Genomic DNA, 24,031 nt, shown 5'->3' with positions numbered 1-24,031 from the left:
TACTGGAAGTTCAGGTCTTCCCAAAACCCAAATTCGCCCCCCCCCCCGAATCTCCATGAAGTCTTGCCTCTAAATCCAGCAGATCTTAAACCTGGCAGCACCATAAACTTAAGCAGCTATTACAGAATCATGAATTCCTCCTCTGGTCACTACCTATTTTCATGTTTCTATACTGCAAATCGCCCTGTGATCCCTGGATGAAGGGCAGTCTAGAAATTTAACACATCAATTAATAATAATAATAATAATAATAATAATAATAATAATAATAATAATAGTCCTCTGCCTTGCTCGCATTTAACTTGCTGGTGTTTCAACCAGGCGTCTCCAAGCTCAAATTGTGCAAGTTAAATGCATCCAAGGTGCGATCGCACTGCAGTTTGAGAGGCGCTGGGGAGGGAAAGAGGGGGAGAGCTAGGTTTCTGATGGACAGCTTTCAAAAGCATTGGAGATGCTCACATGCCTTCAGGGAAGCTCCACTTAGACCAGGCGTTGGCAAGGTTATCCGGCCATGGGCAGGATCAAGCCCATGGAAAGCGTCTGTGGGCCGGACATGCGCAGCGCGATGCTGGAAATCGCGCATGTCCGTGGCGACGGAAATCACTTCTGCACATGCCCAGATGCCGAAAATCGCGCCTGCAGAGAAGCGATTTTTGGCGTCTGCGCATGTGCAGACATGATTTTCGGCGTCTGGACATGTGCAGACGTGATTTCTAGTATCTGTGCATGCACAGATTCAATTTCCGGCGCCGCTCAGCAAGTCCCCGCGCCACGCTGCACAGCTTTAGAGCAGCGTGCGGAGGGCTTGCCGAGCGGGCAGCTCATGGGCCGGTAAAATGGCCTTCATGGGCAGCATCCAGCACAATGGCCGGAGGTTGCTGACCTCTGACCTAGACCATGGGTAGGCAACCTAAGGCCCAGGGGCCGGATGCAGCCCAATCACCTTCTAAATCTGGTCCACGGACGGTCCGGGAATCAGCGTGTTTTTACATGAGTAGAATGTGTGCTTTTATTTAAAATGCATCTCTGGGTTATTTGTGGGGCATAGGAATTCGTCCATTATTTTTTTTCAAAATATAGTCCACCCACCCCCCACAAGGTCTGAGGGATGGTGGACCGCCCCCCCCCCCCGCTGAAAAAGTTCGCTGACCCCTGTCCTAGACCTCCAAAAGAACAGTCCCCCCTTGTTTTCCCCAGATAGTGAAGGGCGAGGAAGGCACTCACCTGGAGCCCTGCAGATTGGCTGGGAAGTCGACGGCGGCACCCGGCTACCGGGAATCTCCTTGCCATCCGTGTCCACGCACCAGCAATACCCGGTGCTGCCGTGGCACTGAAGTGGCCTGTAGTTCCCCTGGTCATCACACTCGGGTATGTGGGGGCCCCCCGGGAAGGAAGCGCCTCGCTGGATGGCGTACAGCCGCTCGTGTTCACAGCGGGTCATCCTATGAACGCCCCCTGCCGGCCAGGAGAAAGAATAATGGAATTGTAGAGTTGGAAGGGGTCCACCGAGGGTCATCTAGTCCAACCCCCTGCAATGCGGGAATCTCAGCTAAAGCATCCATGACAGATGGCCACCCAACCTCTGCTCAAAAGCCTGTTGCCTCCCATTCCATCTAGCCAATCCATGGCAATGGCTTTAAAAGGAAGATTGGACAAATTCATGGAGGGCTGTCAATGGGTGGTAGCCATGTTGGCTGTGCTCTGCCTCCACGGTTGGGAGGCAGCAATGCTTCTGAATGCCAGTTGCTGAAAACACAGGAGGGGAGAGGGCTCTAGAGTTCGAATCCTGCTTGCGGGTTCCCCCACAGGCATCTGGTTGGCCGCTGTGGGGAACCAGGCGGAGGGCCTTCTCGGTGGTGGCGCCCTCCCTGTGGAACGCCCTCCCACCAGATGTCAAGGAAATAAACAACTACAGCGGTGCCTTAGTTCTCAAACACCTTTGGTCCTCAAACAATTTGGAACCCAAACACTGCAAACCTGGAAGTAATTGTTCCAGTTTGCGAACTTTTTTCGGAAGCCGAACGTGCTCCGCTTTGAGTGTTACGCTGCTATTTATTTTGCGTTTTTGATTTGTTTTTTGCGGCTCTTTTTGTTTTCCTTTGTGACTGTGTGGAACCCAGTTCAGCTACTGATTGATTGATTGATTGATTGATTGTGTGACTGCAGTACATGGTTTATCGCTTTGATTTTATGGATCAATGGTCCCGTTAGATAGCAAAATCCATGTTAAATGTCTGTTTTAGGGGTTGTTTTTAAAAGTCTGGAAAGGATGAATCCATTTTGCATTACTTTCCATGGGAAAGCACGTTTTGGTTTTGGAACGTTTTGGTTTTGGAACAGACTTCCAGAGCAAATTAAATTTGAGAACCAAGGTACCACTGTATCTGACTTTATGAAAACATCTGAAGGCAACCCTGTTTAGGGAAGTTTTTAATGTTTGATGTTTTAATATAATATTCTGTTGGGAAACCCAGCCAGATGGGTGGGGTATAAATAAATAAATAATAATAATAATAATAATAGTTGTTACAGGATGCTGGACTGAATGGGCCACTGGCCTGATCCAGCAAGCGCTTCTTATGTTATTTTTGGACCGGGCTAGAAATTTAGGCCCTAACCCTTTCTGACTTCCTAATTTATCCCATTTACAGGTAGGTAGCCGTGTTGGTCTGCCATAGTCAAAACAAAACAAAAACAAAAAAATTCCTTCCAGTGGCACCTTAGAGACCAACTAAGTTTTTTACCGACGGTAGAAGAATGGACAGTGAAACTGACTGAATACGCAGAAATGGACAAATTGACAGGAAGAATCCGGGAGCAGCGGGACCAGAAGTTCATCAAAGACTGGTCAAAGTTTACAAATTATTTAAGAGACAATTTACAACTGAATACGTTAATAGGATTTCAAGAAGCTTTGTAGTTAATTTGTAGAGTTATCATTGTAAGTAGGATAGAAGTAAAAAATCTTTTTTTGTTTGATAGTGGTAAGCAATGGTTGATTTAAGAAGTATAATGTTAAGATATAAATTAGAAAGCCATGCGAAGGGGTTGAGGGAAGTCATGGCTTGTTAGCCAAAGATGATTGTAAGAAATTTTTTGTTTGAATGTGGTATTAATTGTAGTTTAATATGAAAAAATAATAAAAATTATATTTAAAAAAAAAAAATAGAGACCAACTAAGTTTGTTCTTGGTATGAGCTTTCATGTGCATGCACACTTCTTCAGATCATTTATCCCATGTGCATTGTAGCTCTCAGTCTGGAAACCTGCCTCCCCCATGACCTCAGGACCTCCAGCCAAGCCCCCCACCAGAAGCCCCCCCCCCAGGCCGTACCTGGAGAACACTGGAAGCCGTCGCCTTCGTATCCAGCCCAACAGCGGCAGGAGAAGGAGCCGGGAGAATTGTAGCAATCCGCTGCTTGGTGGCACCTTCTCTCCGCACATTCGTCCACATCTGTGGAGGAGGAAGAAAAGACTGGGAGAATCCAGGGAATAAATAGCCTGGGCAGCGGTTTGGACACAGGAATGTCCCAAGATGTATTGAGGTCCAACAGAGGAAAATAAGAAATTTCCGTCTAACTACTGTTGTCTATGCTCTGGTAACCTCAAGGTTAGATTACTGCAATGGGTTATAGGACAGTTTGGAAGCTTCAGCTGGTGCAGAACTCAGCGGTCAGGTTGCTCACCGGAGCAAGACATTTTGAGCATCTTACACTGATCCTGGTCCGACTCCACTGGCTACCGATTAGTTTCCAGGCCCAATTCAGAGTGCTGGTTTTGACCTACAAAGCCTTAAACGGCTCGTGACCCGCAATACCTCAAGGACCACATATTTCCATATCAACCTACCTGGACCCCGAGACCATCTTCTGAGGCCCTCCTTCGTGTGCCTCCTCCTCTAGAGGTCCAGAGGGTGGCAACACAAGAACGGGGCCTTCTCTGCAGTGGCTCCCCGCAGGGGCGTAGCAAGGGGGCAGGGGGCGGGCCGCCCCAGGTTCCATAATGGAGGGGGTGACAAATTATCAAGGAACAATTTTTTTTAAATGCCTGCTCCAAAGGTCTTATCTTACTATACTAGGGATTATATAGCTATATATGAAATTTCATGCATATCGGTTAATATCTTGTCCCTCCTCCACCAAATTAGCTGTTCACTTGGCTGTTTTCCTATGTCGTGAAGGCTGAAATTTCATTTCAGTGGAGCACTTACTGTTCCCAACCCTAACCCTGTGGAAAGCCATCAAATTAGACTTTAATTTGATTCTGAAATGTTTTTAGGAGGTAATTTAATTATTGTTTGATTTTATACCAATGTTATGTATCTGATGTTAGCCACCCTGAGCCCGACTTCAGCCGGGGAGGGCGGGATATAAATAAAAGTTTTTTTTATTATTACTTGTTATTATTCCTTTGTAAGAAAATATGAAATAACGTAAAACCATTTTTTGCGGGGGGGGAATCAATGGGGGGGGTGACAAGAAATTTTCCCGCAACGGGTACCACCTGACCTTCCCATGCCTCGGGGGGGGGGGGGACAAAAAATTTTTTGCCCCTGGGTACCAATTTACCTTGCTACGCCCCTGGCTCCCCGTCTGTGGAAGTCTGCCTGGCGCCTTCATTATACACCTTTAGGCACCAGGCAAAAAAATGTTCCTTTTATAATAAATATGCTCTACTGACTGAGCTATTTGCCTCCAGCTTTCAGAATTGCCCCTGAATTCACACAGTCCTTTCGCTCCCCACTTGCCAGGAATAGCCAAACTGTACGTCTCAGTTTCTCAGCCTGTGAAATGGGGGGAAGAGGGCATTTCGATTCAGCCCTACAAAAATGCCATGCAAACTAACACGACCACTAGTCTGGTATCCTAGAGAAGAAGTCGGGAAGTCTCCAGTGCAACCCTCTCACTCCTTTGGCGTGAATTCAGAGGACCTGAGATCACGTGCTTGATAAGGCAGGTGTTCCCCTCCTAGGAGATTAGTGTCAGAAGCACAGGTGAAAGAAAATATATTGAGCCCTAAAATTTCCAGAGCCGAAAAGCCACTAAGCCCTGCTCCGATGTGGCTGGAGGCTCCTTGCACACCTCTGCTACAAATACTCTCTTGTTCCAAGAGTGGTACAGGGGGAAAACCGGCTCAAAATTTCAAATGTCAAGTCCGAAAAGCAATAATGGACTCTCAAACTAATATTATTTAGAAGGCAATAAGCAATGATGAGTTAGCGTAGGGAGAAATAGAGAGATATGAACGAGGCATCAGTTTTAAAGCACATTCCGTTCAGATTTATAAGAAAAGGAACAGGTTTTTAAAACCATTTTCACACACACATCACAAGAGAAAAAACACAGGATGCACTTTTCGCAAACTCCGTGGCCACGAACTGTTAGGGCTCTGCCTTCAGTTGAATGACATGAGAGCTTCTATCTCCAAATAAATATATAAATAAGCAAAACCTCAATGTGTCATTTTAGGGCAAATTCTAGCAGGGAGTCGTCGTCGTTTTTACAAACCTGAGATACTTTGCAAGAATGCGTTTAAACGGAATTGTGTTGAAATCATTGATTTCCTAATCATTTGAGGTCGTAATTCTAATCTCAAGTGTGATTGCTGTTCCAGTTCTGCGCCATCTGTAACGTTTTGTCTATTTGTTCATTTCGTTTGTTAGCATACTCCTGTGTCACACAGTAAGTATATCAATGTGGTTTTTAGCAATAAAAACATAAAGCCATAAATAAAGAAAAACGGACATCCATTAACCAATGTGGGAGGATGTATCCTTGATTAGCTGCAAAGGCCTGGGGGGAAAGAAAAGTTTTCGGCAGGTTCTTAAAGCGCCCGCTGAATCTCTAGTGGGGGAGAGTTCCAGAGGACCAGACCGATTTCCTGCTGGTCTCGGAATCACCGAGGAAGGACAAGGAAGAGCCCAAGGCCAGCCTCTTCTTCCACTTACCTGTGCAGTTGTGCCCATTGCCCACATAACCAGTGAGGCACACGCAGCTGAACGAACCCCCTCCGTGGTAGACGCATCGCGCCCGGTCAGACGAGGCGCAGGTGTGAGTGCCGTCTGTGCAGGGATCGGATGGCGGGGCAACGGCTGGAAAAGGAATGAACGCGGGAGTCAGCTGTTTCATCACATCCTCCCTCGAGGAAAGATGATGGAAAACCTACTGGGAATGTGCTCGGACCTACAGCCATGCATTAAGAGGGCACACTTCAGCAAGAGATAGGCTCTTGGGCTTGTTGATCAGAAGGTCGGCGGTTCGAATCCACGTGACGGTGGTGAGCTCCCATTTCTCTGCCCCAGCTCCTGCCAACCTAGCAGTTCAAAAGCATGCCAGTGCAAGTAGATAAATAGGTACCACTGTGGAGGGTAAGGGAATGGCATTTCCATGGGCTCTGGCTTCCGTCACAGTGTCCCGTTGTGCCAGAAGCTGTTTAGTCCTGCTGGCCACATAACCCAGAAAGCTGTCTGCGGACAAACGCCTGCTCCCTCGGCCTGAAAGCGAGATGAGCGCCGCAACCCCATAGTCACCTTTGACTGGACTTAACCGTCCAGGGGTCCTTTACCTTATACCTTTACGTGGGGGTTTGAGAAACCCAGTGCAAAAAGAGCTTTTGAGCTCCCTGCCCATACCCTCCAACATTCCTCAGATAAAGTAGAGACATTTCTCACTCACTCAACTGACCCTTCTCAGCCCCTCATTTTTGTCGTCGTCCCCCCCCCCACATTTCCTATCAGAAGAGACAGGTAGGTAGCCATGTTGGTCTGCCATAGTCAAAACAAAACAAAATAAAATAAAAAATTCCTTCCAGTAGCACTTTAGAGAGCTGGACTATAAAGAAGGCTGATCGCCGAAGAATGGATGCTTTTGAATTCTGGTGCTGGAGGAGACTCTTGAGCATGGACTGCAAGAAGATCAAACCTCTCCATTCTTAAAGAAATCAGCCCTGAGTGCTCACTGGAAGGGCAGATCCTGAAGTTGAGGCTCCAGTACTTTGGCCACCTCAAAGTCGGACACGACTGAACGACTGAACAACAACAACAACAAGCACCTTAGAGACCAACTAAGTTTGTTCTTGGTATGAGCTTTCGTGTGCATGCATTTCGTATCTGAAGAAGTGTGCATGCACACGAAAGCTCATACCAAGAACAAACTTAGTTGGTCTCTAAGGTGCTACTGGAAGGAATTTTTTAAATTTTGCTTTGACTATCAGAATTGAGTGTGAGTCCACCACGACACCGTCGGGACACAGCACAAACGCCCTCCACAGTCCTGGGAAAATCCCTTAACCCCAAAGAAAAACACACACCGATAAATCATGTTTAGAAAGGGGCAAGATTGGACATGGATGCACGATGCATTATCCCAAGGAAGGAGGCCATGGGAAGCCCCTCGAAACTGCCGCTGCCGCCACAACTCCGAACAAGTGCCAGCTCATCCTTCTCCCCGAGCTCAGCGTTGTCAGCACTGGCGGGGGAAACAGGGCATCAGATCAGAAGCTGGGGTGTCTTTCATAATTCCCGGGACCGTCCCTGGAAAATCGGGGCCCTTGGAGGGGATGATTGCCTTGCTTGGAGAGCAAGGTCCGCTGAGTGTGCCGGCTTGGGATGCCCGCACCAGATCTCGTGGGAACCTGGGACGACTCCACGGGACCTCGAGAGCACTCCAAGAGCCGGTGCGTCAAGAGGGCCTTGGGCCCACCCCCCCAAAGCAAGGGGGAAGGCTTAAAACATCTCCGCCTCGCTTGTATTTCACTGGCAGAATTTCAACTCCGTGTGGTTGAAATTGCGCAAGCTAAAGGCGTGTACGAAGCGACTGGACCACACAAGAGGAATCTGGCTCCTGCTTGCTCTGCATTTTAAAAGCCGAGAGTGAAAGGATGGGGAACCTCGTGTGTGTGTGTGTGTGTGTGTGTGTGTGTCCCCCGGCCAGGTTGCTGTGCTAACTTTTCTCAGGATGTCCCACGGGGCTGCTCTCCACAGTTGCAAAAGCATAGAAATCTGGTGCTGAATTCAGCATTTGTTTCTGCTTTTAAAAAGTTACGTTTCTAGTCCTTATGGCCAAATTCAGGTGTGCCGTATCCAATAAAATCTCAGAAGCTGAGAAGCCAACAAAGACTCTCCCAAGATTCCTTCTTTTCCAGACTTAACACCACTCCACTGCATGCTAGCTGCAAATGGAGAGTTAATTGATACCATGCCGGAAAAATACCCCAAAGTCAAATTTTCCAACTGACATCAGCAGAAGCCTGGGAAAAAAGAGGTTCCAGAGATTATGGTTTTTGTTACGCCTACAAAGGATGACATTCCCAAGACTTCCCCCACAAGAAACAAGTTAGGCAATGATGAGGCAATAATTAACAAGAGCACAGAGGTCTCACAGAATATGATTATTGCCTGTGGAATTCAGCTTCCTGAGAAATTCTGCTCTCATGGGGGGGGGGGGGACAACAACCAAGGTGCTAGTCTTCATGGTTATCCCTGAAACTGCATGCACAAAGCCAGCTCAACAATATGCCCAGTGGCTCATTGCACCAAACAGCTCTCTCAGCCTTTCCTCATAATTAACAAAAACTGCAAAAAAAAAATTAGCAAAATATTGCAACTTAAGGTAAATGGTGCGGAGACGATCAATTTGCATAATATATGCAGGTTACAGAATCCAGCCCCAGAATTTTTTTTCTCTTGTGGGCGGAAGAAGCACATGCAGAGATGAGGACACTGACAGAGGTGTGTCACAATGCCCGGTACCATTTCAGATGGCAGATATTGCGGGGAGGAGGTGCTTTTGACCATTCCCTGCATGCAGAAAAATAGCTCATCAGGGACCTGCTAATCTACCAGGTGATGCTGAAGTTCTAAATCAGCATGTTGTTTCCAGGAATTAAGAACTGGGCACAGGGGTTTGAACAGGAGTAGCCAACCTGGCACCCTACAGACTACAACTCCCACCAGCCCCTGCCAGCAGGACCAACGGTCAGGGCTGATGGGAGCTGGAGTCCAACAAGATGGGGAATTGACCATGCCAGCCACCCCTGGGGTGGAGGGAAAAGAAAGTCCATAACTGTTATGCTGAAGAGTGCCATCTGTCATGGATGTGTTAGTTTAGATTCCTGCATTGCAGGGGGTTGGACTAGATGACCCACAGGGTCCCTTCCAACTCCACAATTCCATGATTCTATGAAGGAGCTCAAGGCCACTTTCAGAGATGGGTGGCTATGTGTTTTTTTCATCTTGTATTTTTTGTGTTGTGAACGCCCTAAGATCTACGGACGGAGGACAGTATACAAATAATCGTCACAATAAATTGAATCTGCAGGTGCATTCAAAAGTGCCAAGAGAGGAAATCCCATTGCAAAAAAAAAAAAAAAACCAGAAGGGCGGGGTGGCTAAACAGCAGGAGAAATGCAGGCAACTGTTCCTTTTCCGAGACCAAACACAGCCCGGAGGTGCACCCATATATTGAGGCCCACCCAGAGCAACGCAAACCAACTCCTCCCCAGTCTGAAGCCAAGAGGAGACTTGTGGAGAAGACACACGAGTGAACGTGAGATAAGGGGTCAAAAGAGGTCTCCCAGCTGGCTGGGCTGGCTCAAGACATTTTGGGAACCTGCGACGCAAATCCAAAACGACAGGCCCCCCTCACACTAATCCACATGGGGCAGGATCCGTCAGGAGGCTCTCTTGAGCAAGCCTAACCACAACAATTTCTTGGCAGCTCAGCATCAGAAACCAAGTTTGCACGCAGAAGGACCCAGAGAGCAAGCAATGGGGAAAGAGGCCTTGTCTCCTAGAGTTCCCAGAGAACTGCTGCCAGTCAGAGTAGCCAATACTGGGCTGGATCATTTCCTTACTCATTCCATTAAAAATTATATACCGCTTCTCCGTTAAACGAAAACAAAAAACACTCAACGCAGTTTATAAAAAGATAAAACAGGAGAATCAATTTTTTAAAACTACATACAAAAATTAAAAGACTAAAACCCACATTGACCTTCTCAGCATCTGGGGGAGGGGGCTTGTCTCAACAGGAATGTTTTTTAAAAGGTAAAGGGACCCCTGACCATTAGGTCCAGTCACGGACGACTCTGGGGTTGTGGTGCTCATCTCGCTTTACTGGCCGAGGGAGCCGGTGTTTGTCCACAGACAGCTTCCGGGTCATGTGGCCAGCATGACTAAGCCGCTTCTTGCAAACCAGAGCAGCGCACAGAAACGCCATTTACCTTCCCGCCGGAGCGGTACCTATTTATCCACTCGCACTTGACGTGCTTTCGAACTGTTAGGTTGGCAGGAGCTGGGACAGAACAACGAGAGCTCACCCCGTTGCGGGGATTCGAACCGACGACCTTCCGATCAGCAAGCCCAAGAGGCTCCGTGGTTTAACCTACAGCGTGCCAAAAAGAGTACAGTGAAGACGCCTGTGTGGTCTCAACAGGCAGGGAGTTCCTAAGTTGCCACACTAAACGGTCCAGAGCCAGTGGTGTCCAAACATTTTTCCAAAGAGGGCCAGATTTGATGAAGTGGAGGGCCAGGTGGGCTGACCAAAGGGGCCAACCAAAGTTGTTAACCTTTTTTTAGGATTGAAATTGTTGAGGTATTTTTAGGATTTTACCCCAGGAGATAAACTACCACAGGGGCCGGATTAGCCCCCCCAAAACAGACTTTGGACATGCAGAAAATGGGGAGTGCCAAAGAACAGAAGAATAAGGCAGCTTCCAAATTCTCTCCCCCCCCCCCACATTGGCCTTTAGTGGCAGATGGAGAATCTTTGCTGGCCCAGAATGCCAACTGCGGGTAAGTCGAGGGATGCCACTGCCCACAGTCGCCCAATGCCTTTTTCTCCCCATCGCTTACTGCCCAGATTTCGGAGTTTGTGACTCCTCACCAGGGACTAGAACCTTACCTACACAAGTGACCCGGTCCCCTGCGATCTGGTATCCACTGGGGCACTCGCACCGGTAGCTGCCGGGCGTGTTGACGCAGACGGACTCCGGGCTGCACCTACTGCGGCCCTCTTGGCATTCGTTGACATCTGAGGAGGAGGAGGAGGAGGAGAGAGGGGGCAGGATGAATGGGGCGAGTCAACGCTTGCGACGGGCCGGGCGCGGGGGGGGGGGAGAGAAAAACGCTCGCGCTGTTTCTTCCAGGAGGTTCCGGCGTCATTTCACATTATCAGCTGCACAGCTGCCAACTCCCCAGGTCCTTCCCCCCCCCCCAACGACCTCCGCCTCCCCATGGTTCATTCCGGCCAGGACGTTCGTCCCCCCCATCCAGCTACAAAAACACCACCGGAGCCAAACAGATCCAGATGTTTTCCAGGGAAAACAAAGTTCCAAGGCTTAACCTCTTAAAGCGTGCTAAACATGCACAGATCGGCTTCAAATTACTCTAGCTGCGGGGTCAGAAGTTCCCATCCTTCGACCCCCCCAGCTCCTTTAGATTAACACAGCTCTGGGCGTCAACGTAACTCTGGCAAGATGCATACATTGGTATATTTTTATATGGGGAGAACATTCACAAATTAACTACTACTAGCTTGGTGGCCATCCGCAGTTCCGCAGTTTAACTCCGCGCTACGTAAATCCTTCTTATTATCTGCCCTGACTTTTCGAATCCCCACTTGGCCTTTTAGGCTCACTGGGCGCTCTTGGGGCAGTCACTATCCCTCAGCCCAGTCTCCCTCGCAGGGTCGTTGTGAAGGTAAGACGCAGAGGGGAGAATGATGGCTGCTGCCTTTAGCTCCTTGATGGGAAAGGGGGAGATCAATGTTGGAGGAAAACAGCAGCAATGCTCACCTGCACATTCCTTGCCATCACCCCAATATCCGGCCGAGCATTCGCAGCTGTAATCCAGACCGGACCCTGGCTGGCAACGAGCTGTCGTGTCGCATGAGTGGGTGCCATCGTAGCAGGGGTTCAATGTGCCTGTCCCAGAATCCTCTACAGGTGAACAGGAAAAGCAGAGTGTGGTTTTTGTTTTGTTTTTTTTTTAGTATAAAGGTAAAGGGGGCCCTGACCATTAGGTCCAGTTGTGTCCAACTCTGGGGTTGCAATGCTCATCTTGCTTTACTGGCCGAGGGAGCTGGCGTACAGCTTCCAGGTCATGTGGCCGGCATGACAAAGCCGCTTCTGGCGAACCAGAGCAGCGCACGGAAACGCCGTTTACCTTCCCACCAGAGCAGTACCTATTTATCTACTTGCACTTTGACGTGCTTTCGAACTGCTAGGTTGGCAGGAGTAGGGACCGAGCAACGGGAGCTCACCCCGTGGCAGGGATTCGAACCGCCGACCTTCTGATCAGCAAGCCCTAGGCCCAGTGGTTTAACCCACTGCGCCACCTGGGTCCCTACACATATATATCCCCATCCCTGCTCCTAGAAATCTAGTCTGTCAAGGAGGCTTCCTTCTCCCTTACATGCTAGCTTTCCAAAGACAGGGATTGTTTTTATATTTTGGTACAGAGGAGCATTCGGTTACAGGAACAACCCTACCTGCAGTCTAGGTTGATAAAACCCAAAGGCCAGTTCACAGAGAGAGCTAGGCCAAAGTGTCGGACTGAGATTGCCATAAAGTCCAGCATCCTGCTCTCACAGTGGCCAACCAGATGGCCATGGAAAGCCTGCAAGCAGGATGAGAGCACAAGAACCCTCTCCCTTCCTGCGGTTTCCAGAAACTGGGATTCAGAAGCCTTTCTTCTGTGGAGGAAGAGCCATCCTGGCTAGTAGCCATTGATGGGCTTCTCTATCACTTTGTCTAATCCTTTTTCAAAACCATCCAAGTTGGTGGTCATCCCTGCCTCCTGTGGCAGGGAGTTCCATAGTTTAACTCTGCACTGCATGAATCTTCCTGAAGCTTCCAACTTTCAGCTTTATTTAATGCCCAGGAGTTCCAGTGTTATGAGAGAGGGAGAAATTTTTTTCTCTGTCCACTTCCTCCCTGCCACTTGTAATTTTATAAACTTCTTTCGTGTCCCCCGTCACTCGACTTTTCTCTAAACTAAAAAGTCCCAAAGGCAAATTCCACCTTTGCACTGTGACCAGAGCTGTACGCAAAAATCGTGGCACGGCCACAGAATGTTCAGAGGCGAAGGGGGCCTCTCTCTGAAAACCTCGCAGGCAGGATCTCAACCAGCCTGCAACGCGAACCGCACATCTGATGTTACGAAAGCAAAACAGGACTATTGCATCTCCTTCCAGAATCTTTGCAAGTTGCTCATGTCCCTCTCGCCGTGGCCAAGCTGACCCGGTTGTCCTTCCAACCATCTCCCCGGGTCCTGCAGTTGTGCAAACATCTTCGTCCTCCTTTGGCTATTTTTACAACCAGGTTATAAAGCGCTTGGATTACTAACTGGAGATCTGGAACTCATTTGTGCGTTTAAGGAGAGAGGGCGGGAGGGGAGGAGCGGGAACGACAAACTGCATCTTTTGTTGCTAGCGATGAAGTTGTGAGCAGTAGACCACCCCAACACACACACACACACACTCTCGCCCTATCTACCAGGAAGAAGCCTCATCCATTCTCCAGGATTGCTCCGCCAGAAAGCCATTTTCCCAGGCTGCGTTTTCCAAAACCCGGGAGACGAAGGAGAGGGCAAGCAAAAGCCCACAAAAGCCCCAGGTTTAATCATTCCCGCCCTGTGGAACGCCCTCCCTTCAAAATGTCAAGGAAATGAACAACTATCTGACTTTTAGAAGGAATGGGAACAGGAATAATTTATTGGCCAAGTACATTTTCCAACATACTTGGAATTTTGCTTCGGCTACACTGCAATGTAAACATACCTTATACAAACACTGTTCCACTCACAATACAATGACACAGCAAAGAAGCCCCACCCATAACTGGCCTCCCCTTCCGCTACACAACTACGAATTTAACAATTTAATGGCACGAGGGGGAAAACTGTTCATGTGCCTGGCCGTTTTTGTGTATAAAGTCCTGTAGCGACGTCCAGATGGAAGTAAATCAAACAGATGATGACCGGGATGCAAAGGATCTGCGACAATTCCCTCTGCTCTCTTCCTAACTCGGGTAGCATAGAGTGTCTCTATTGAAGGCAAGCTAGCACCAATTATTACCCTTTCTGCAATTCTTACTGCTCGTTGGCGCCTTTTCTTGTCCATCTTGGAGGCTGTGCCGTACCAAGCAGTAACAGAATTACAGAGAACAGTTTCAATGATGCCTCTGTAAAATTGGATCAACACTTCCTGCGGCAATTTAAATTTCCTTAGTTGACGCAGGAAATACAACCTCTGGTGGAGACCTTTTTTAATAATACAATTGATGTTGCCTGACCAATTTAAGTTTTGAGAAATTATAGAGCCCAGGAACTTAAAGGAGTCTACTACTACAACCATGTTGCAAAGGATGGAAAGTGGCGGCAGGATGGAAGAGTGCCTTCTAAAATCAATTACCATTTCCACTGTCTTTTGGGCATTTAGCACCAAATTATTTCTGGTGCACCACAAAACAAGATGGTCTTACTTCCCGCCTATACACAGATTCATCGTCCTCCTGGATAAGCCCAGCAACTGTTGTGTCATTGGCAAATTTCAAGATCTTAACTGATGGATCAGTTGAGGTACAGTCATTTGTGTATAGAGAGAAAAGCAGTAGGGAAAACACACACCCCTGGTTATTGATGGTATTGTTGCTTGGTATAATTTTCCCCAACCTCACCTGCTGCCTCCTGTCCATTAAAAAGCTGTATATCCATTGGCAAACAGGGGCAGGTACATTAAGATGAAGTAATTTAGAAAACAATTTAGATGGAACAAAAGTATTAAAAGCTGAGCTAAAGTCCACAAACAAAACTCACACAAAGGCCCGCAGGGAATCCAGATGTTGCAGAATATAGTGCAATGCCATGTTAACCGTGTCATCTACTGACTACTGAAGACATCTGAAGGCAGCCCTGTATCAATAAGCTTTTAAAGTTTGGTGTTTTTTCGTGTTTTTAATATTTCGTTGGGAGCCGCCAAGCGTGGCTGGGGAAACCCAGTCAGATGGGCGGGGTATAAATAAATGAGAGCCAGTGTGGTGTAGTGGTTAAGAGCGGTAGACTCGTAATCTGGTGAACCGGGTTCGCGTCTCCGCTCCTCCGCATGCAGCTGCTGGGTGACCTTGGGCTAGTCACACAAGTCTCTCAGCCCCACTCACCTCACAGAGTGTTTGCTGTGGGGGGAGGAAGGGAATGGAGAATGTGAGCCGCTTTGAGACTCCTTCGGGTAGTGATAAAGCGGGATATCAAATCCAAACTCTTCTTCTATCTATCTATCTATCTATCTATCTATCTATCTATCTATCATCTATCTACCTATCTATCTATCTATGAGAGCCAGTGTGGTGTAGTGGTTAAGAGCGGTGGACTTGTAATCTGGGGAACCGGGTTCGCGTCTCCGCTCCTCCACATGCAGCTGCTGGGTGACCTTGGGCTAGTCATACTTCTCTGAAGTCTCTCAGCTTTGAGACTCCTTTGGGTAGTGATAAAGCGGGATATCAAATCCAAACTCTTCTATTATTATTATTATTATTGTTATTGTTATTGTTATCCACCACCAAATAAACCATCCCTGCAGTGTCCTCTGTGCCCAACTCAGTGAAAACATGGTTTGGGAACGGTGTAGTTTCCCAGCAAGTAGCATTCACCTCTTCCGTGAACCTGCCTGACTCCCTTTTTTAAAGACAACCTACCTCCCAGGGGTCCGATCTGGTTGGTGACGGCATACCGAAGCACGCTCTCCTCCTCGTTGTACAAGGCAAAGATGCGGTCCACGGTTAGCTGCTGGGCGGCGGGGAAGAGCCTGCGGTGGTGGGCATGCGGGCACTCTTGGTAGGTGATGTTCTGGTGCAGGCGGTAGGAGAAGGTTTGGTTGACGTTTCCGGAAACAAGGGAATATTCCCGATAGGACGTGGATGTCACAACTGGGGAAGAGAGCAAAGGGGGAGTGCTGGGTTCGCCTTAGAAAAACACTGCCTCCTCTACAGGTGTGCATTGCAGAAACATAGAATTGTAGAGTTGAGAGGGACCCCAACGGTCATCTAGTCCAACCCCCTGAAATGCAGGAAACTTTTGCCCAAGGTGGGACTCGAACCCACGAGCAATGAGTTAATTGGTTAAATTTGAAAAGATTGTGTAAGTGCTCCAGTGAGAGCGGGGGCTTGGTTATTCGCTCCTCTTGGTGGGAGAAGGGGGAGCATGGAAAAATTTAACCCTGTAAATGTTTTGTGTTTTAAATTGTAAAAACCCTATAAATTTCCAATTTAAAAAAACGAAATTTATAGATTCCTATTTGCGGGGGGGAAGACGATTTGCAAAGTGCTAAACACAACGCAGCTTCCTACGGACAAACTGAGCACAGGCTCGTCCATACCTGAATCCGAGTAGTGGTAGATCTCCTTGAAAGGTGCAATGTGGACGGTGAAATCCTCGGGGATGTAGGGCACCCGGCCTTGAATTTCAGTCCGAACGCTGAGGTAATTCTCTGCATCCAGCCCGTCGGCTGTTTGCCTGACCGAAACCTTTTCTTCTCCTGGATAGAAAGTGGCTTCGAAATGGTGGGTGAATTTAGCACCTATTGTGGGGAGAGGGAAAGAAGATCCGGAATATTTTATTTTTTATTTATTTTAAAATTATCTTTCTTACCCACATTTTGCCATACCCACATTTCTGCCTGGTTTCCTGTATCTTTGCTTCTCGCCTCTGCAGCCTGAGGGCCACATTCCTTCCTGGAAAGGCTTCCGAGGGCCACACTCCAGTGGTGGGTGTGTCCAGAGGCAAAAGTGTGTGGAGCAAGTGGTGTAAAATTTCCCCCCAGAATTATTTTTATTAAGTCTTGCGCCAAATGAATTGAAAAAAATCAAAAAGAATATTACTATTGTATGGGATAACGGCAGCCAGAGTATTAGTAGCCAGAAATTGGAAAAATAAGACATTACCTAATATTATAGACTGGCAGAATTTAATGATGGAGTACCTACAGCTAGTGAAAGCTACTGGAAGGGTAAGAGAACCACCAAAACAAAAAGTCCACAAAGAATGGAAATTGTTTAACGAATATATGAAGAATAATGGTGTAGGAAGGTTCCTATTAGCAGAACTAGACTGAACCAAATGAGATATTAAATTAGAGTAAGTAAAGAGATAAAAAGAAGGGAATAAAAAGTGTATAACTGTGCGAAAAATCTAGGTAAAGAATATCAAATACAGCGAGACTAATTGGGAGTCTTTTTATTTAACAACAAGAATGTTTTAAACTTTTGCTTTGTTTTGTTTTTTGTAAATTTTGTAAAAAAATTCTTTTTTCTTTACAGTGTGTCATCTTTACTGTTGTGTTTGTTAAGTGTGTGAACTGTGTGAATTGTGTGAATGTTTTTAAAATAATAAAGTTTATTTTAAAAAATAATAATAATTCCTCCTTCGGGTTCTTACATTGCAAACCTCTTCATACATTGAAAACCTCTAATAAAACTCCATCTTTTTTTTTTAGGCAGGGCTAGTGAGGGTTGTGGCCTGAGGAGAGGCCTGAGGGTTGGGTTGAGAGGTCTGGCGGCCCCCAGGCTTGACGTTCCCCCGCCCCTGGCGTCCACCCACGCCCGTTCTCCCCGGGGACTCACCAGCGATCCTGAAGCCATTTTTGTAGCCCGGTTTCTCCAGAGCAAAAAGCCAGCCGAAGAAGCTGCCGATCGGAGCCAGCGGCATCAGAGACCTTGCGGCCGGCTGGGGAATGTGGCTGATGGCCGTGTAGGCCCGGCCGTCGTTGCCCACAATGTAGGCGTGCATGTCGACTTCTCCGAAGCGCAGCGGCGTCTGCCCCACCAGCAGGTCTCCGCTCACCTTGCCGTTGAGACGGTGAGCAGCGCCTGAGAAAGACAGACCAGAATCGTCATCACCATAATCATCATTTTATTGTTTGCACCCTGCCCATCTGGCTGGGTTTCCCCAGCCACGCTGGGCGGCTCCCAACAGAACATTAAAAACACGGTAAAACATCAAACATTAAAAACTTCCCTAAGTAGGGCTGCCTTCAGATGTCTTCTAAAAGTCAGATAGTTGTTTATTTCCTTGACATCTGATGGGAGGGCGTTCCACAGGGCGGGCGCCACCACCGAGAAGGCCCTCTGCCTGGTTCCCTGTAACTTGAATTGTCACAGAGAGGGAACCACCAGAAGGCCCTCAGAGCTGGACCTCAGTGTCCAGGCAGAACGATGGGTGTGGAGATGCTCCTTCGGTATACTGGGCCGTTTAGGGCTCTAAAGGTCAGCACCAACACTTGTGCTCAGAAACGTACTGGGAACCAATATAGGTCTTTCAGGACCGGTGTTATATGGTCTTGGCAGCCGCTCCCAGTCCCCAGTCCAGCTGCCGCATTCTGGATTAGTTGTAGTTTCTGGGTCCCCTTCAAAGGTAGCCCCACGTAGAGCACATTGCGGTAGTCCAAGCGAGAGATGACTAGAGCATGTCCCACTCTGGTGAGACAGTCTGCGGGCAGGTAGGGTCTCAGCCTGCGTACCAGATGGAGCTGGTAGACAGCTGCCCTGGACACTTAACCTGCGCCTCCATGGGCAGCTGTGAGTCCAAAATGACTCCCAAGCTGTGCACCTGCACACATATCTGTCAACTGATGTTCAAGAGCACGAGAAGAGGTTGCTGGATCAGGCCAGGGGCCCATTTATTTCAGCATCCTGAGCTCACAGTGGCCAAGCGGATGCCTCAATGGGGAACCTGCGGTCAGGATTCGAACACAAGAGCCACTCTCCTGTCCTGTGGTTTCCAGCAACTGGAAGTCAGAAGCATTTCTGTGTCCAACCACAGAGGCCGAGCATCACCATTATGGCCAGTGACCATGGACTCCCATCATTTTAATTTGTCTCCTCTTACTTCCGTGAGGTCAGGGCTCCATATGGCTGTGAGGATTTGAGGGGGGGTTGTGCCCCCCTTTCCACATGGCACTGTCTCCGAAAATTTTTACACCTCACTTGGGAAGACAGGCGAACTAATGCTAGTGTACTTGAAGAAGCAAAGACCCCCAGTGTTGAAGCACTGATTCTTCAACATCCACTTCGTTGGACTGGTCCTGTTGTGCGGATGCCTGATGATCGTCTTCCAAAGCAACTACTCTATTTCAAACTTTAAAATGGAAAGCGTAATGTGGGTGGTCAACAAAAGAGGTTTAAAGACTCTCTCAAGGCAAATCTAAAAAATGTAGTGTAAAGGTAAAGGGACCCCTGACCATTAGGTCCAGTTGCGGACGACTCTGGGATTGCGGCACTCATCTCGCTTTACTGGCCGAGGGAGCTGGCATTTGTCCGCAGACGGCTTCTGGCAAACCAGAGCAGTACACAGAAACGCCATTTACCTTCCCGCCAGAGCGGTATCTATTTATCTACTTGCACTTTGACGTGCTTTCGAACTGCTAGGTTGGCAGGAGCAGGGACCAAGCACACTGCGTTGCAGGGATTCAAACCGCCGACCTTCTGATCGGCAAGCCCTAGACTCTGTGAATTGGGAAACCCTTGCCTGCGAGCTCTACAGTTAGAGAACAGCCTTGACCAAAGGTGTCATGGGTTTTGAAGACGCTCGAACTCAGGACGAAAGGGAGAAACGTGCTAAGAGGAAGGCACGCTTGGAAAACCCTCACCGTGATCGACTCCCGCCCGGAAACCAATGTCCCCACTGTGGAAGGGCGTGTGGATCCAGAACTGGCCTCCACCGTCACTTACAGACCCATCGTTAAAACCATGTTTATGGAAGACGATCTTCCTCGGCTACGAGTGATCACCAAAGAAGAAGTCAGAGCCGAACAGCATGGCTGACGCCGGGGCAACTGTCTCCTTCCCAGGAAATGGGGAGCAAAGCAGCGCCTGGGAAGAACAGCGCTCCTTCTGCAGCAACGTACCTTCTGGCAAGCAGTGTTTTCCATTCCCGTAGAACTTAGACTGGCAGTGGCAGCAGAAGCCTGTGCTGTAATCTGTACAGAAGGCATGCAAGGAGCATTGGCGGTGGTGGTCCTCGCAGGTCTCCACGTTGGCCGTGCTGTAGGTGAACCCTAAATGGAAAAAAACCGCAAGTTGTTTTATATTCTATATATCTCAGAGGGAGCGGGCTGCCGCAACTGTGTCTCAGATAAAATTGAAAACCGTGTGTATCTCTGGATAGAAATGTATTGATTGTGGAACTAAACTGACAATATCATAATACAAAAAGTATACATAGATATTTCCTCAGAGGCAAAGCCTATATATGCTTCAAAACATCAAAGTGCTGATTCAAAGTTCAATATACAAAGTGCAATATAATGTTAAGGATGGTTATGCAAAAGTCTATAAGACGTGTGGGTCTATCTTCCCAATGTTGGAGAAGGTTATACAAAGTCATTCAGACGTTTGGGTATGTCCTCCCAACGGGTGGCCAGCTTCAAATCTTCCCGTTTCACCAGCAGTTTCGTCAAGGTCTGGACTTTATCCTTGATAACAACAGTACAAACCATCAACTCTACTAGAGATATGAGTTCAATTTATACAATAAAAAGGCTTAATAAAGATTCATGTACTCACCATCAAATCAGAACTAGGATATTAAACATAGCTAAGCTATTCAAAGTGACTCAGACTCCCATCAGCTCATCCTGCAACCCACGCCCTTTGGGCTCAGAATCTCACCTGGCTCCGGAAGAATCGGAAACCAGGAAGACCAACATTTTAATAAGGAACGGGGGAAATTTATAACTTGCCTTAAAGACCATTGTAAACAGTTAAAATCATTAGTAGGATCGGAATATCACTTGTAGCTTAATGGTGAATTTTGGATACAACGGAGAGATAAAATATTTGGATTATTATAAAAGACGCAGGAGGAAATGATTGACAGCAGAAGACACAAAGGGGAGGAGGGGGGTCCAAGAGATTCCTTGGAATCTTGCTTTTACGCTGTATGTTGGATATGTAACTACAATTTCTATCTGAAAAACCAAATAAATAAATAAAAATGGGGGGGGGGGAATCTCACCCGCCTTCCACAGGAAATTTGACGATGCTGAATATTGGTTCACCTAGCCCAGCACTGGGGTACAATTTGCTCCCGGTACAATGTTCTTGTGTTAATTGACAAAGTCCTGAACAACTAAGAATACAGTTGCCGAGATGGAGGGGGGGGCAAAGGTCATTCCACCGAAAGTGTTTCGACAGTGGAAAAGTGGTGGACTCTCCTTCCTTGGAGGTTTTTACGCAGAGGTTGGAGGGCCATCTGTCAGGGATGCTTCAGTTGAGATTCCTGCATTTGAGGGGGTTGGACTAGATGACCCTTGGGGTCCCTTCCAACTCTAAGATTCAATGTCCGCATTAACCTACATTCCCAACTGACCACTGCGTTCTCCAGGAGGTCTGCAGTGTGAGCAGGTACCTTTAACCAGTTCCAAATGTTTTTGTATTTGAGGCAATGTGGGTTAAACCACAGAGCCTAGGGTTTGCCGATCGGAAGGTCGGCGGTTCGAATCCCCGTGACAGGGTGAGCTCCCGTTGCTCGGTCCCTGCTCCTGCCCACCTAGCAGTTCGAAAGCACCTCAAAGTGCAAGTAGATAAATAGGTACCACTGCGGCGGGAAGGTAAACGGCGTTTCCATGCGCTGCTCTGGTTTCACCAGAAGCGGCTTAGTCATGCTGGCCACAAGACCCGGAAGCTGTACGCCGGCTCCCTCGGCCAGCAACGCGAGATGAGTGCCACAACCCCAGAGTTGTCCGCAACTGGACCTAACAGTCAGGGGTCCCTTTACCTTTTTACCCCCACTAAATTTAAGGACATTTTGCTAGAAGAACCACATCTGAGATTCCTGCATTACAGGGGGTTGGTCTAGATGACTCTTGGGTCCCTTCCAAGTCTACAGTTCTACAATTACAGCCAATGATAAGACCGTTTCTTATGCTCCCATTTTCACATGGACCTATGTGCCACCACCTGAGGACGATGCCGTCCATTTTTTGTTTTTCTTATGACCTTAGAAGCAGCGGTTCTCATTCATCAACCTAAGTTGGCATTCAACTTCGTTTACGCAACTCAAGAGCTTCCAGGGTTGAGGCTTGCAAACCTCCGCCGAGCCTCTGGCTTCCCACGCTCACCTCCGCGTGGGGAATCTCCGAACGCCCAGACGTTGCCGCGCTGAGGGTCCCTGACGCAGATCTTCCTTCCTCTTCCCCACATCTCTGCACCCACCCCACCCCACCCCCAATTGCACCATCAGGTCTGGCCAGATACGCAGCGGCCTCTGCACGCAAGCCACAGACATCCCTCAGCTGTGGGATATCCTGTTTCATGCGGACAGAGGGCTGTGACCACCTGGTTCCCTGCGGCCACTAATGGCTTCTTAATTCTTCGCACGGCAGTTCTTGAGAGACAACAATCAAAGTATCCACAAGTTGGTCTGGAGCAGATCCCTGAAGGGCCAGCTGTCGGCCGACAGCCGTCTCTAATGCACGCCCTGCCCCAGCAACCGCGGAGGGCAGCATTTGCCGATTCTCTCTGCCTCTCTATCGCTGTCTCTCTCAAATGCACACACCCTTCTGCAAACTCCTCCCCTCTCTCACGGCTAGAGGAGCTCACGCCTCGTGAGAACGTCAGGAGAGGCCGCTGGGTCAGGCCAATGTGTGGGATGTAAACACAGAGCAGTCAAACACAGCATTGCTAGAGTGGACATGAAGGTGACTCAGTCCTCCAGCCTTAACCTCCTGTTTACCTGGACTGAGACAACTTCCTCTATGTAACTGAAGTAGGTGTGGTCTCACCTGGGAACAAGATCCCTAGACCAGTCACCATTTTGCCTCGTCTCTTGAAGAAGCAGGATGCTCTCTTGGCTTGCAGCTGAGAGGAGCACAGGGGAAGCCTGTTCCCCTATGGAATCTGCTTCACTACATGTAAATACATTTATCTAAGCCTGCCTGCCTTTCTGAGACTGTATTCTAACTCAGGATGCCTGTAAGTAAACTCTTTTATATATTATAAACAGTACTGTGTTGTGTCTTTACGTTTAAGAGGGAAAAGTGGAATATGCCAGGAATATATATTTCTTATAGAGGCTTTAGCAAGCCTATGCAACCGTCTCTGCTGTGTTTTAAAAGGGAATGGAACTCTGCTAAGTTTGGAGCTTGTTAATACAAGCTGGGATAAGATATATAAAGCAATATGTCATCATCCACACTCCTAAGCATTCCCACACAATGGCCCATCCAAGTCCAGCATTCTGGTCTCCCAGTGGCCAACCAGGTGTCTGTGGGAAACTCTCAAGCAGGATTCGAACACAAGACCCCTCTTCCCCTTCTGCAGTTTTCAGCAACTGGTGTTTCAGAAGCACTGATGCCTCCAACTGTGGAGACAAAGCACAGCCATCCAGGCTAGTAGCCACAGATAGCCCTCTCCACCCTTAATTTGCCCGACCCTCTTTTAAACCCATCTAGGTTGGTCGCCATAACTGCGTCCTGGGGAAGTGAGTTCCACAGTTCCGCTATGCGCTGCGGGGAAAAGTCCTCCTTTTTACCCATCTTAAATCTCCCAACCTTCAGCTTCCCTGGATGCCCGTGAGTTCTAGTGTTAGGAGAGAGGCAGAGAAACTTTCCTCTGCCCGTTTTCTCCGCTCCACGTGCATCATTATTTGATTTCATATATTTATTTAATCAATTTATATTCCGTCCTTCATCAAAAGATCTCTGGGGGGTTTACACCATGGGTAGGCAACCTAAGGCCCGGGGGCTAGATCTGGCCCAATTGCCTTCTAAATCCGGCCCGCAGACAGTCCGGGAAACAGCGTGTTTTTACATGAGTAGAATGTGTCCTTTTATTGAAAATGCATCTCTGGGTTATTTGTGGGACCTGCCTGGTGTTTTTACATGAGTAGAATGTGTACTTTTATTTAAAATGCATCTCTGGCTTATTTGTGGGACCTGCCTGGTGTTTTTACACTAGTAGAATGTGTCCTATTATTTAAAATGCATCTCTGGGATATTTGTGGGGCCTGCCTGGTGTTTTTACACGAGTAGAATGTGTCCTA

General features: G+C 48.1%; 1 protein-coding gene across 1 annotated transcript in view; it reads right to left on the bottom strand.

The window, feature by feature from the left end:
- NID2 (nidogen 2) overlaps positions 1 to 24,031 on the bottom strand; it is a 58,442-nt gene that overhangs the window by 12,292 nt on the left and 22,119 nt on the right. The window contains exons 5-13 of the mRNA XM_033164456.1: positions 19,896 to 20,045; positions 17,614 to 17,859; positions 16,371 to 16,571; positions 15,691 to 15,921; positions 11,794 to 11,937; positions 10,902 to 11,030; positions 5,948 to 6,091; positions 3,335 to 3,454; positions 1,225 to 1,455 (exon numbers count right to left, since the gene is read on the bottom strand). Coding sequence (XP_033020347.1) covers positions 1,225 to 1,455; positions 3,335 to 3,454; positions 5,948 to 6,091; positions 10,902 to 11,030; positions 11,794 to 11,937; positions 15,691 to 15,921; positions 16,371 to 16,571; positions 17,614 to 17,859; positions 19,896 to 20,045 — 1,596 coding nt within the window. The remainder of the gene's footprint in view (positions 1 to 1,224; positions 1,456 to 3,334; positions 3,455 to 5,947; positions 6,092 to 10,901; positions 11,031 to 11,793; positions 11,938 to 15,690; positions 15,922 to 16,370; positions 16,572 to 17,613; positions 17,860 to 19,895; positions 20,046 to 24,031) is intronic.

Source organism: Lacerta agilis, chromosome 1, assembly GCF_009819535.1.
Source record: "Lacerta agilis isolate rLacAgi1 chromosome 1, rLacAgi1.pri, whole genome shotgun sequence".
Lineage (NCBI taxonomy): Eukaryota > Metazoa > Chordata > Lepidosauria > Squamata > Lacertidae > Lacerta > Lacerta agilis.
Note: the sequence above shows the minus strand (reverse complement) of the source record. Positions and strands in the feature narration are given on the sequence as shown.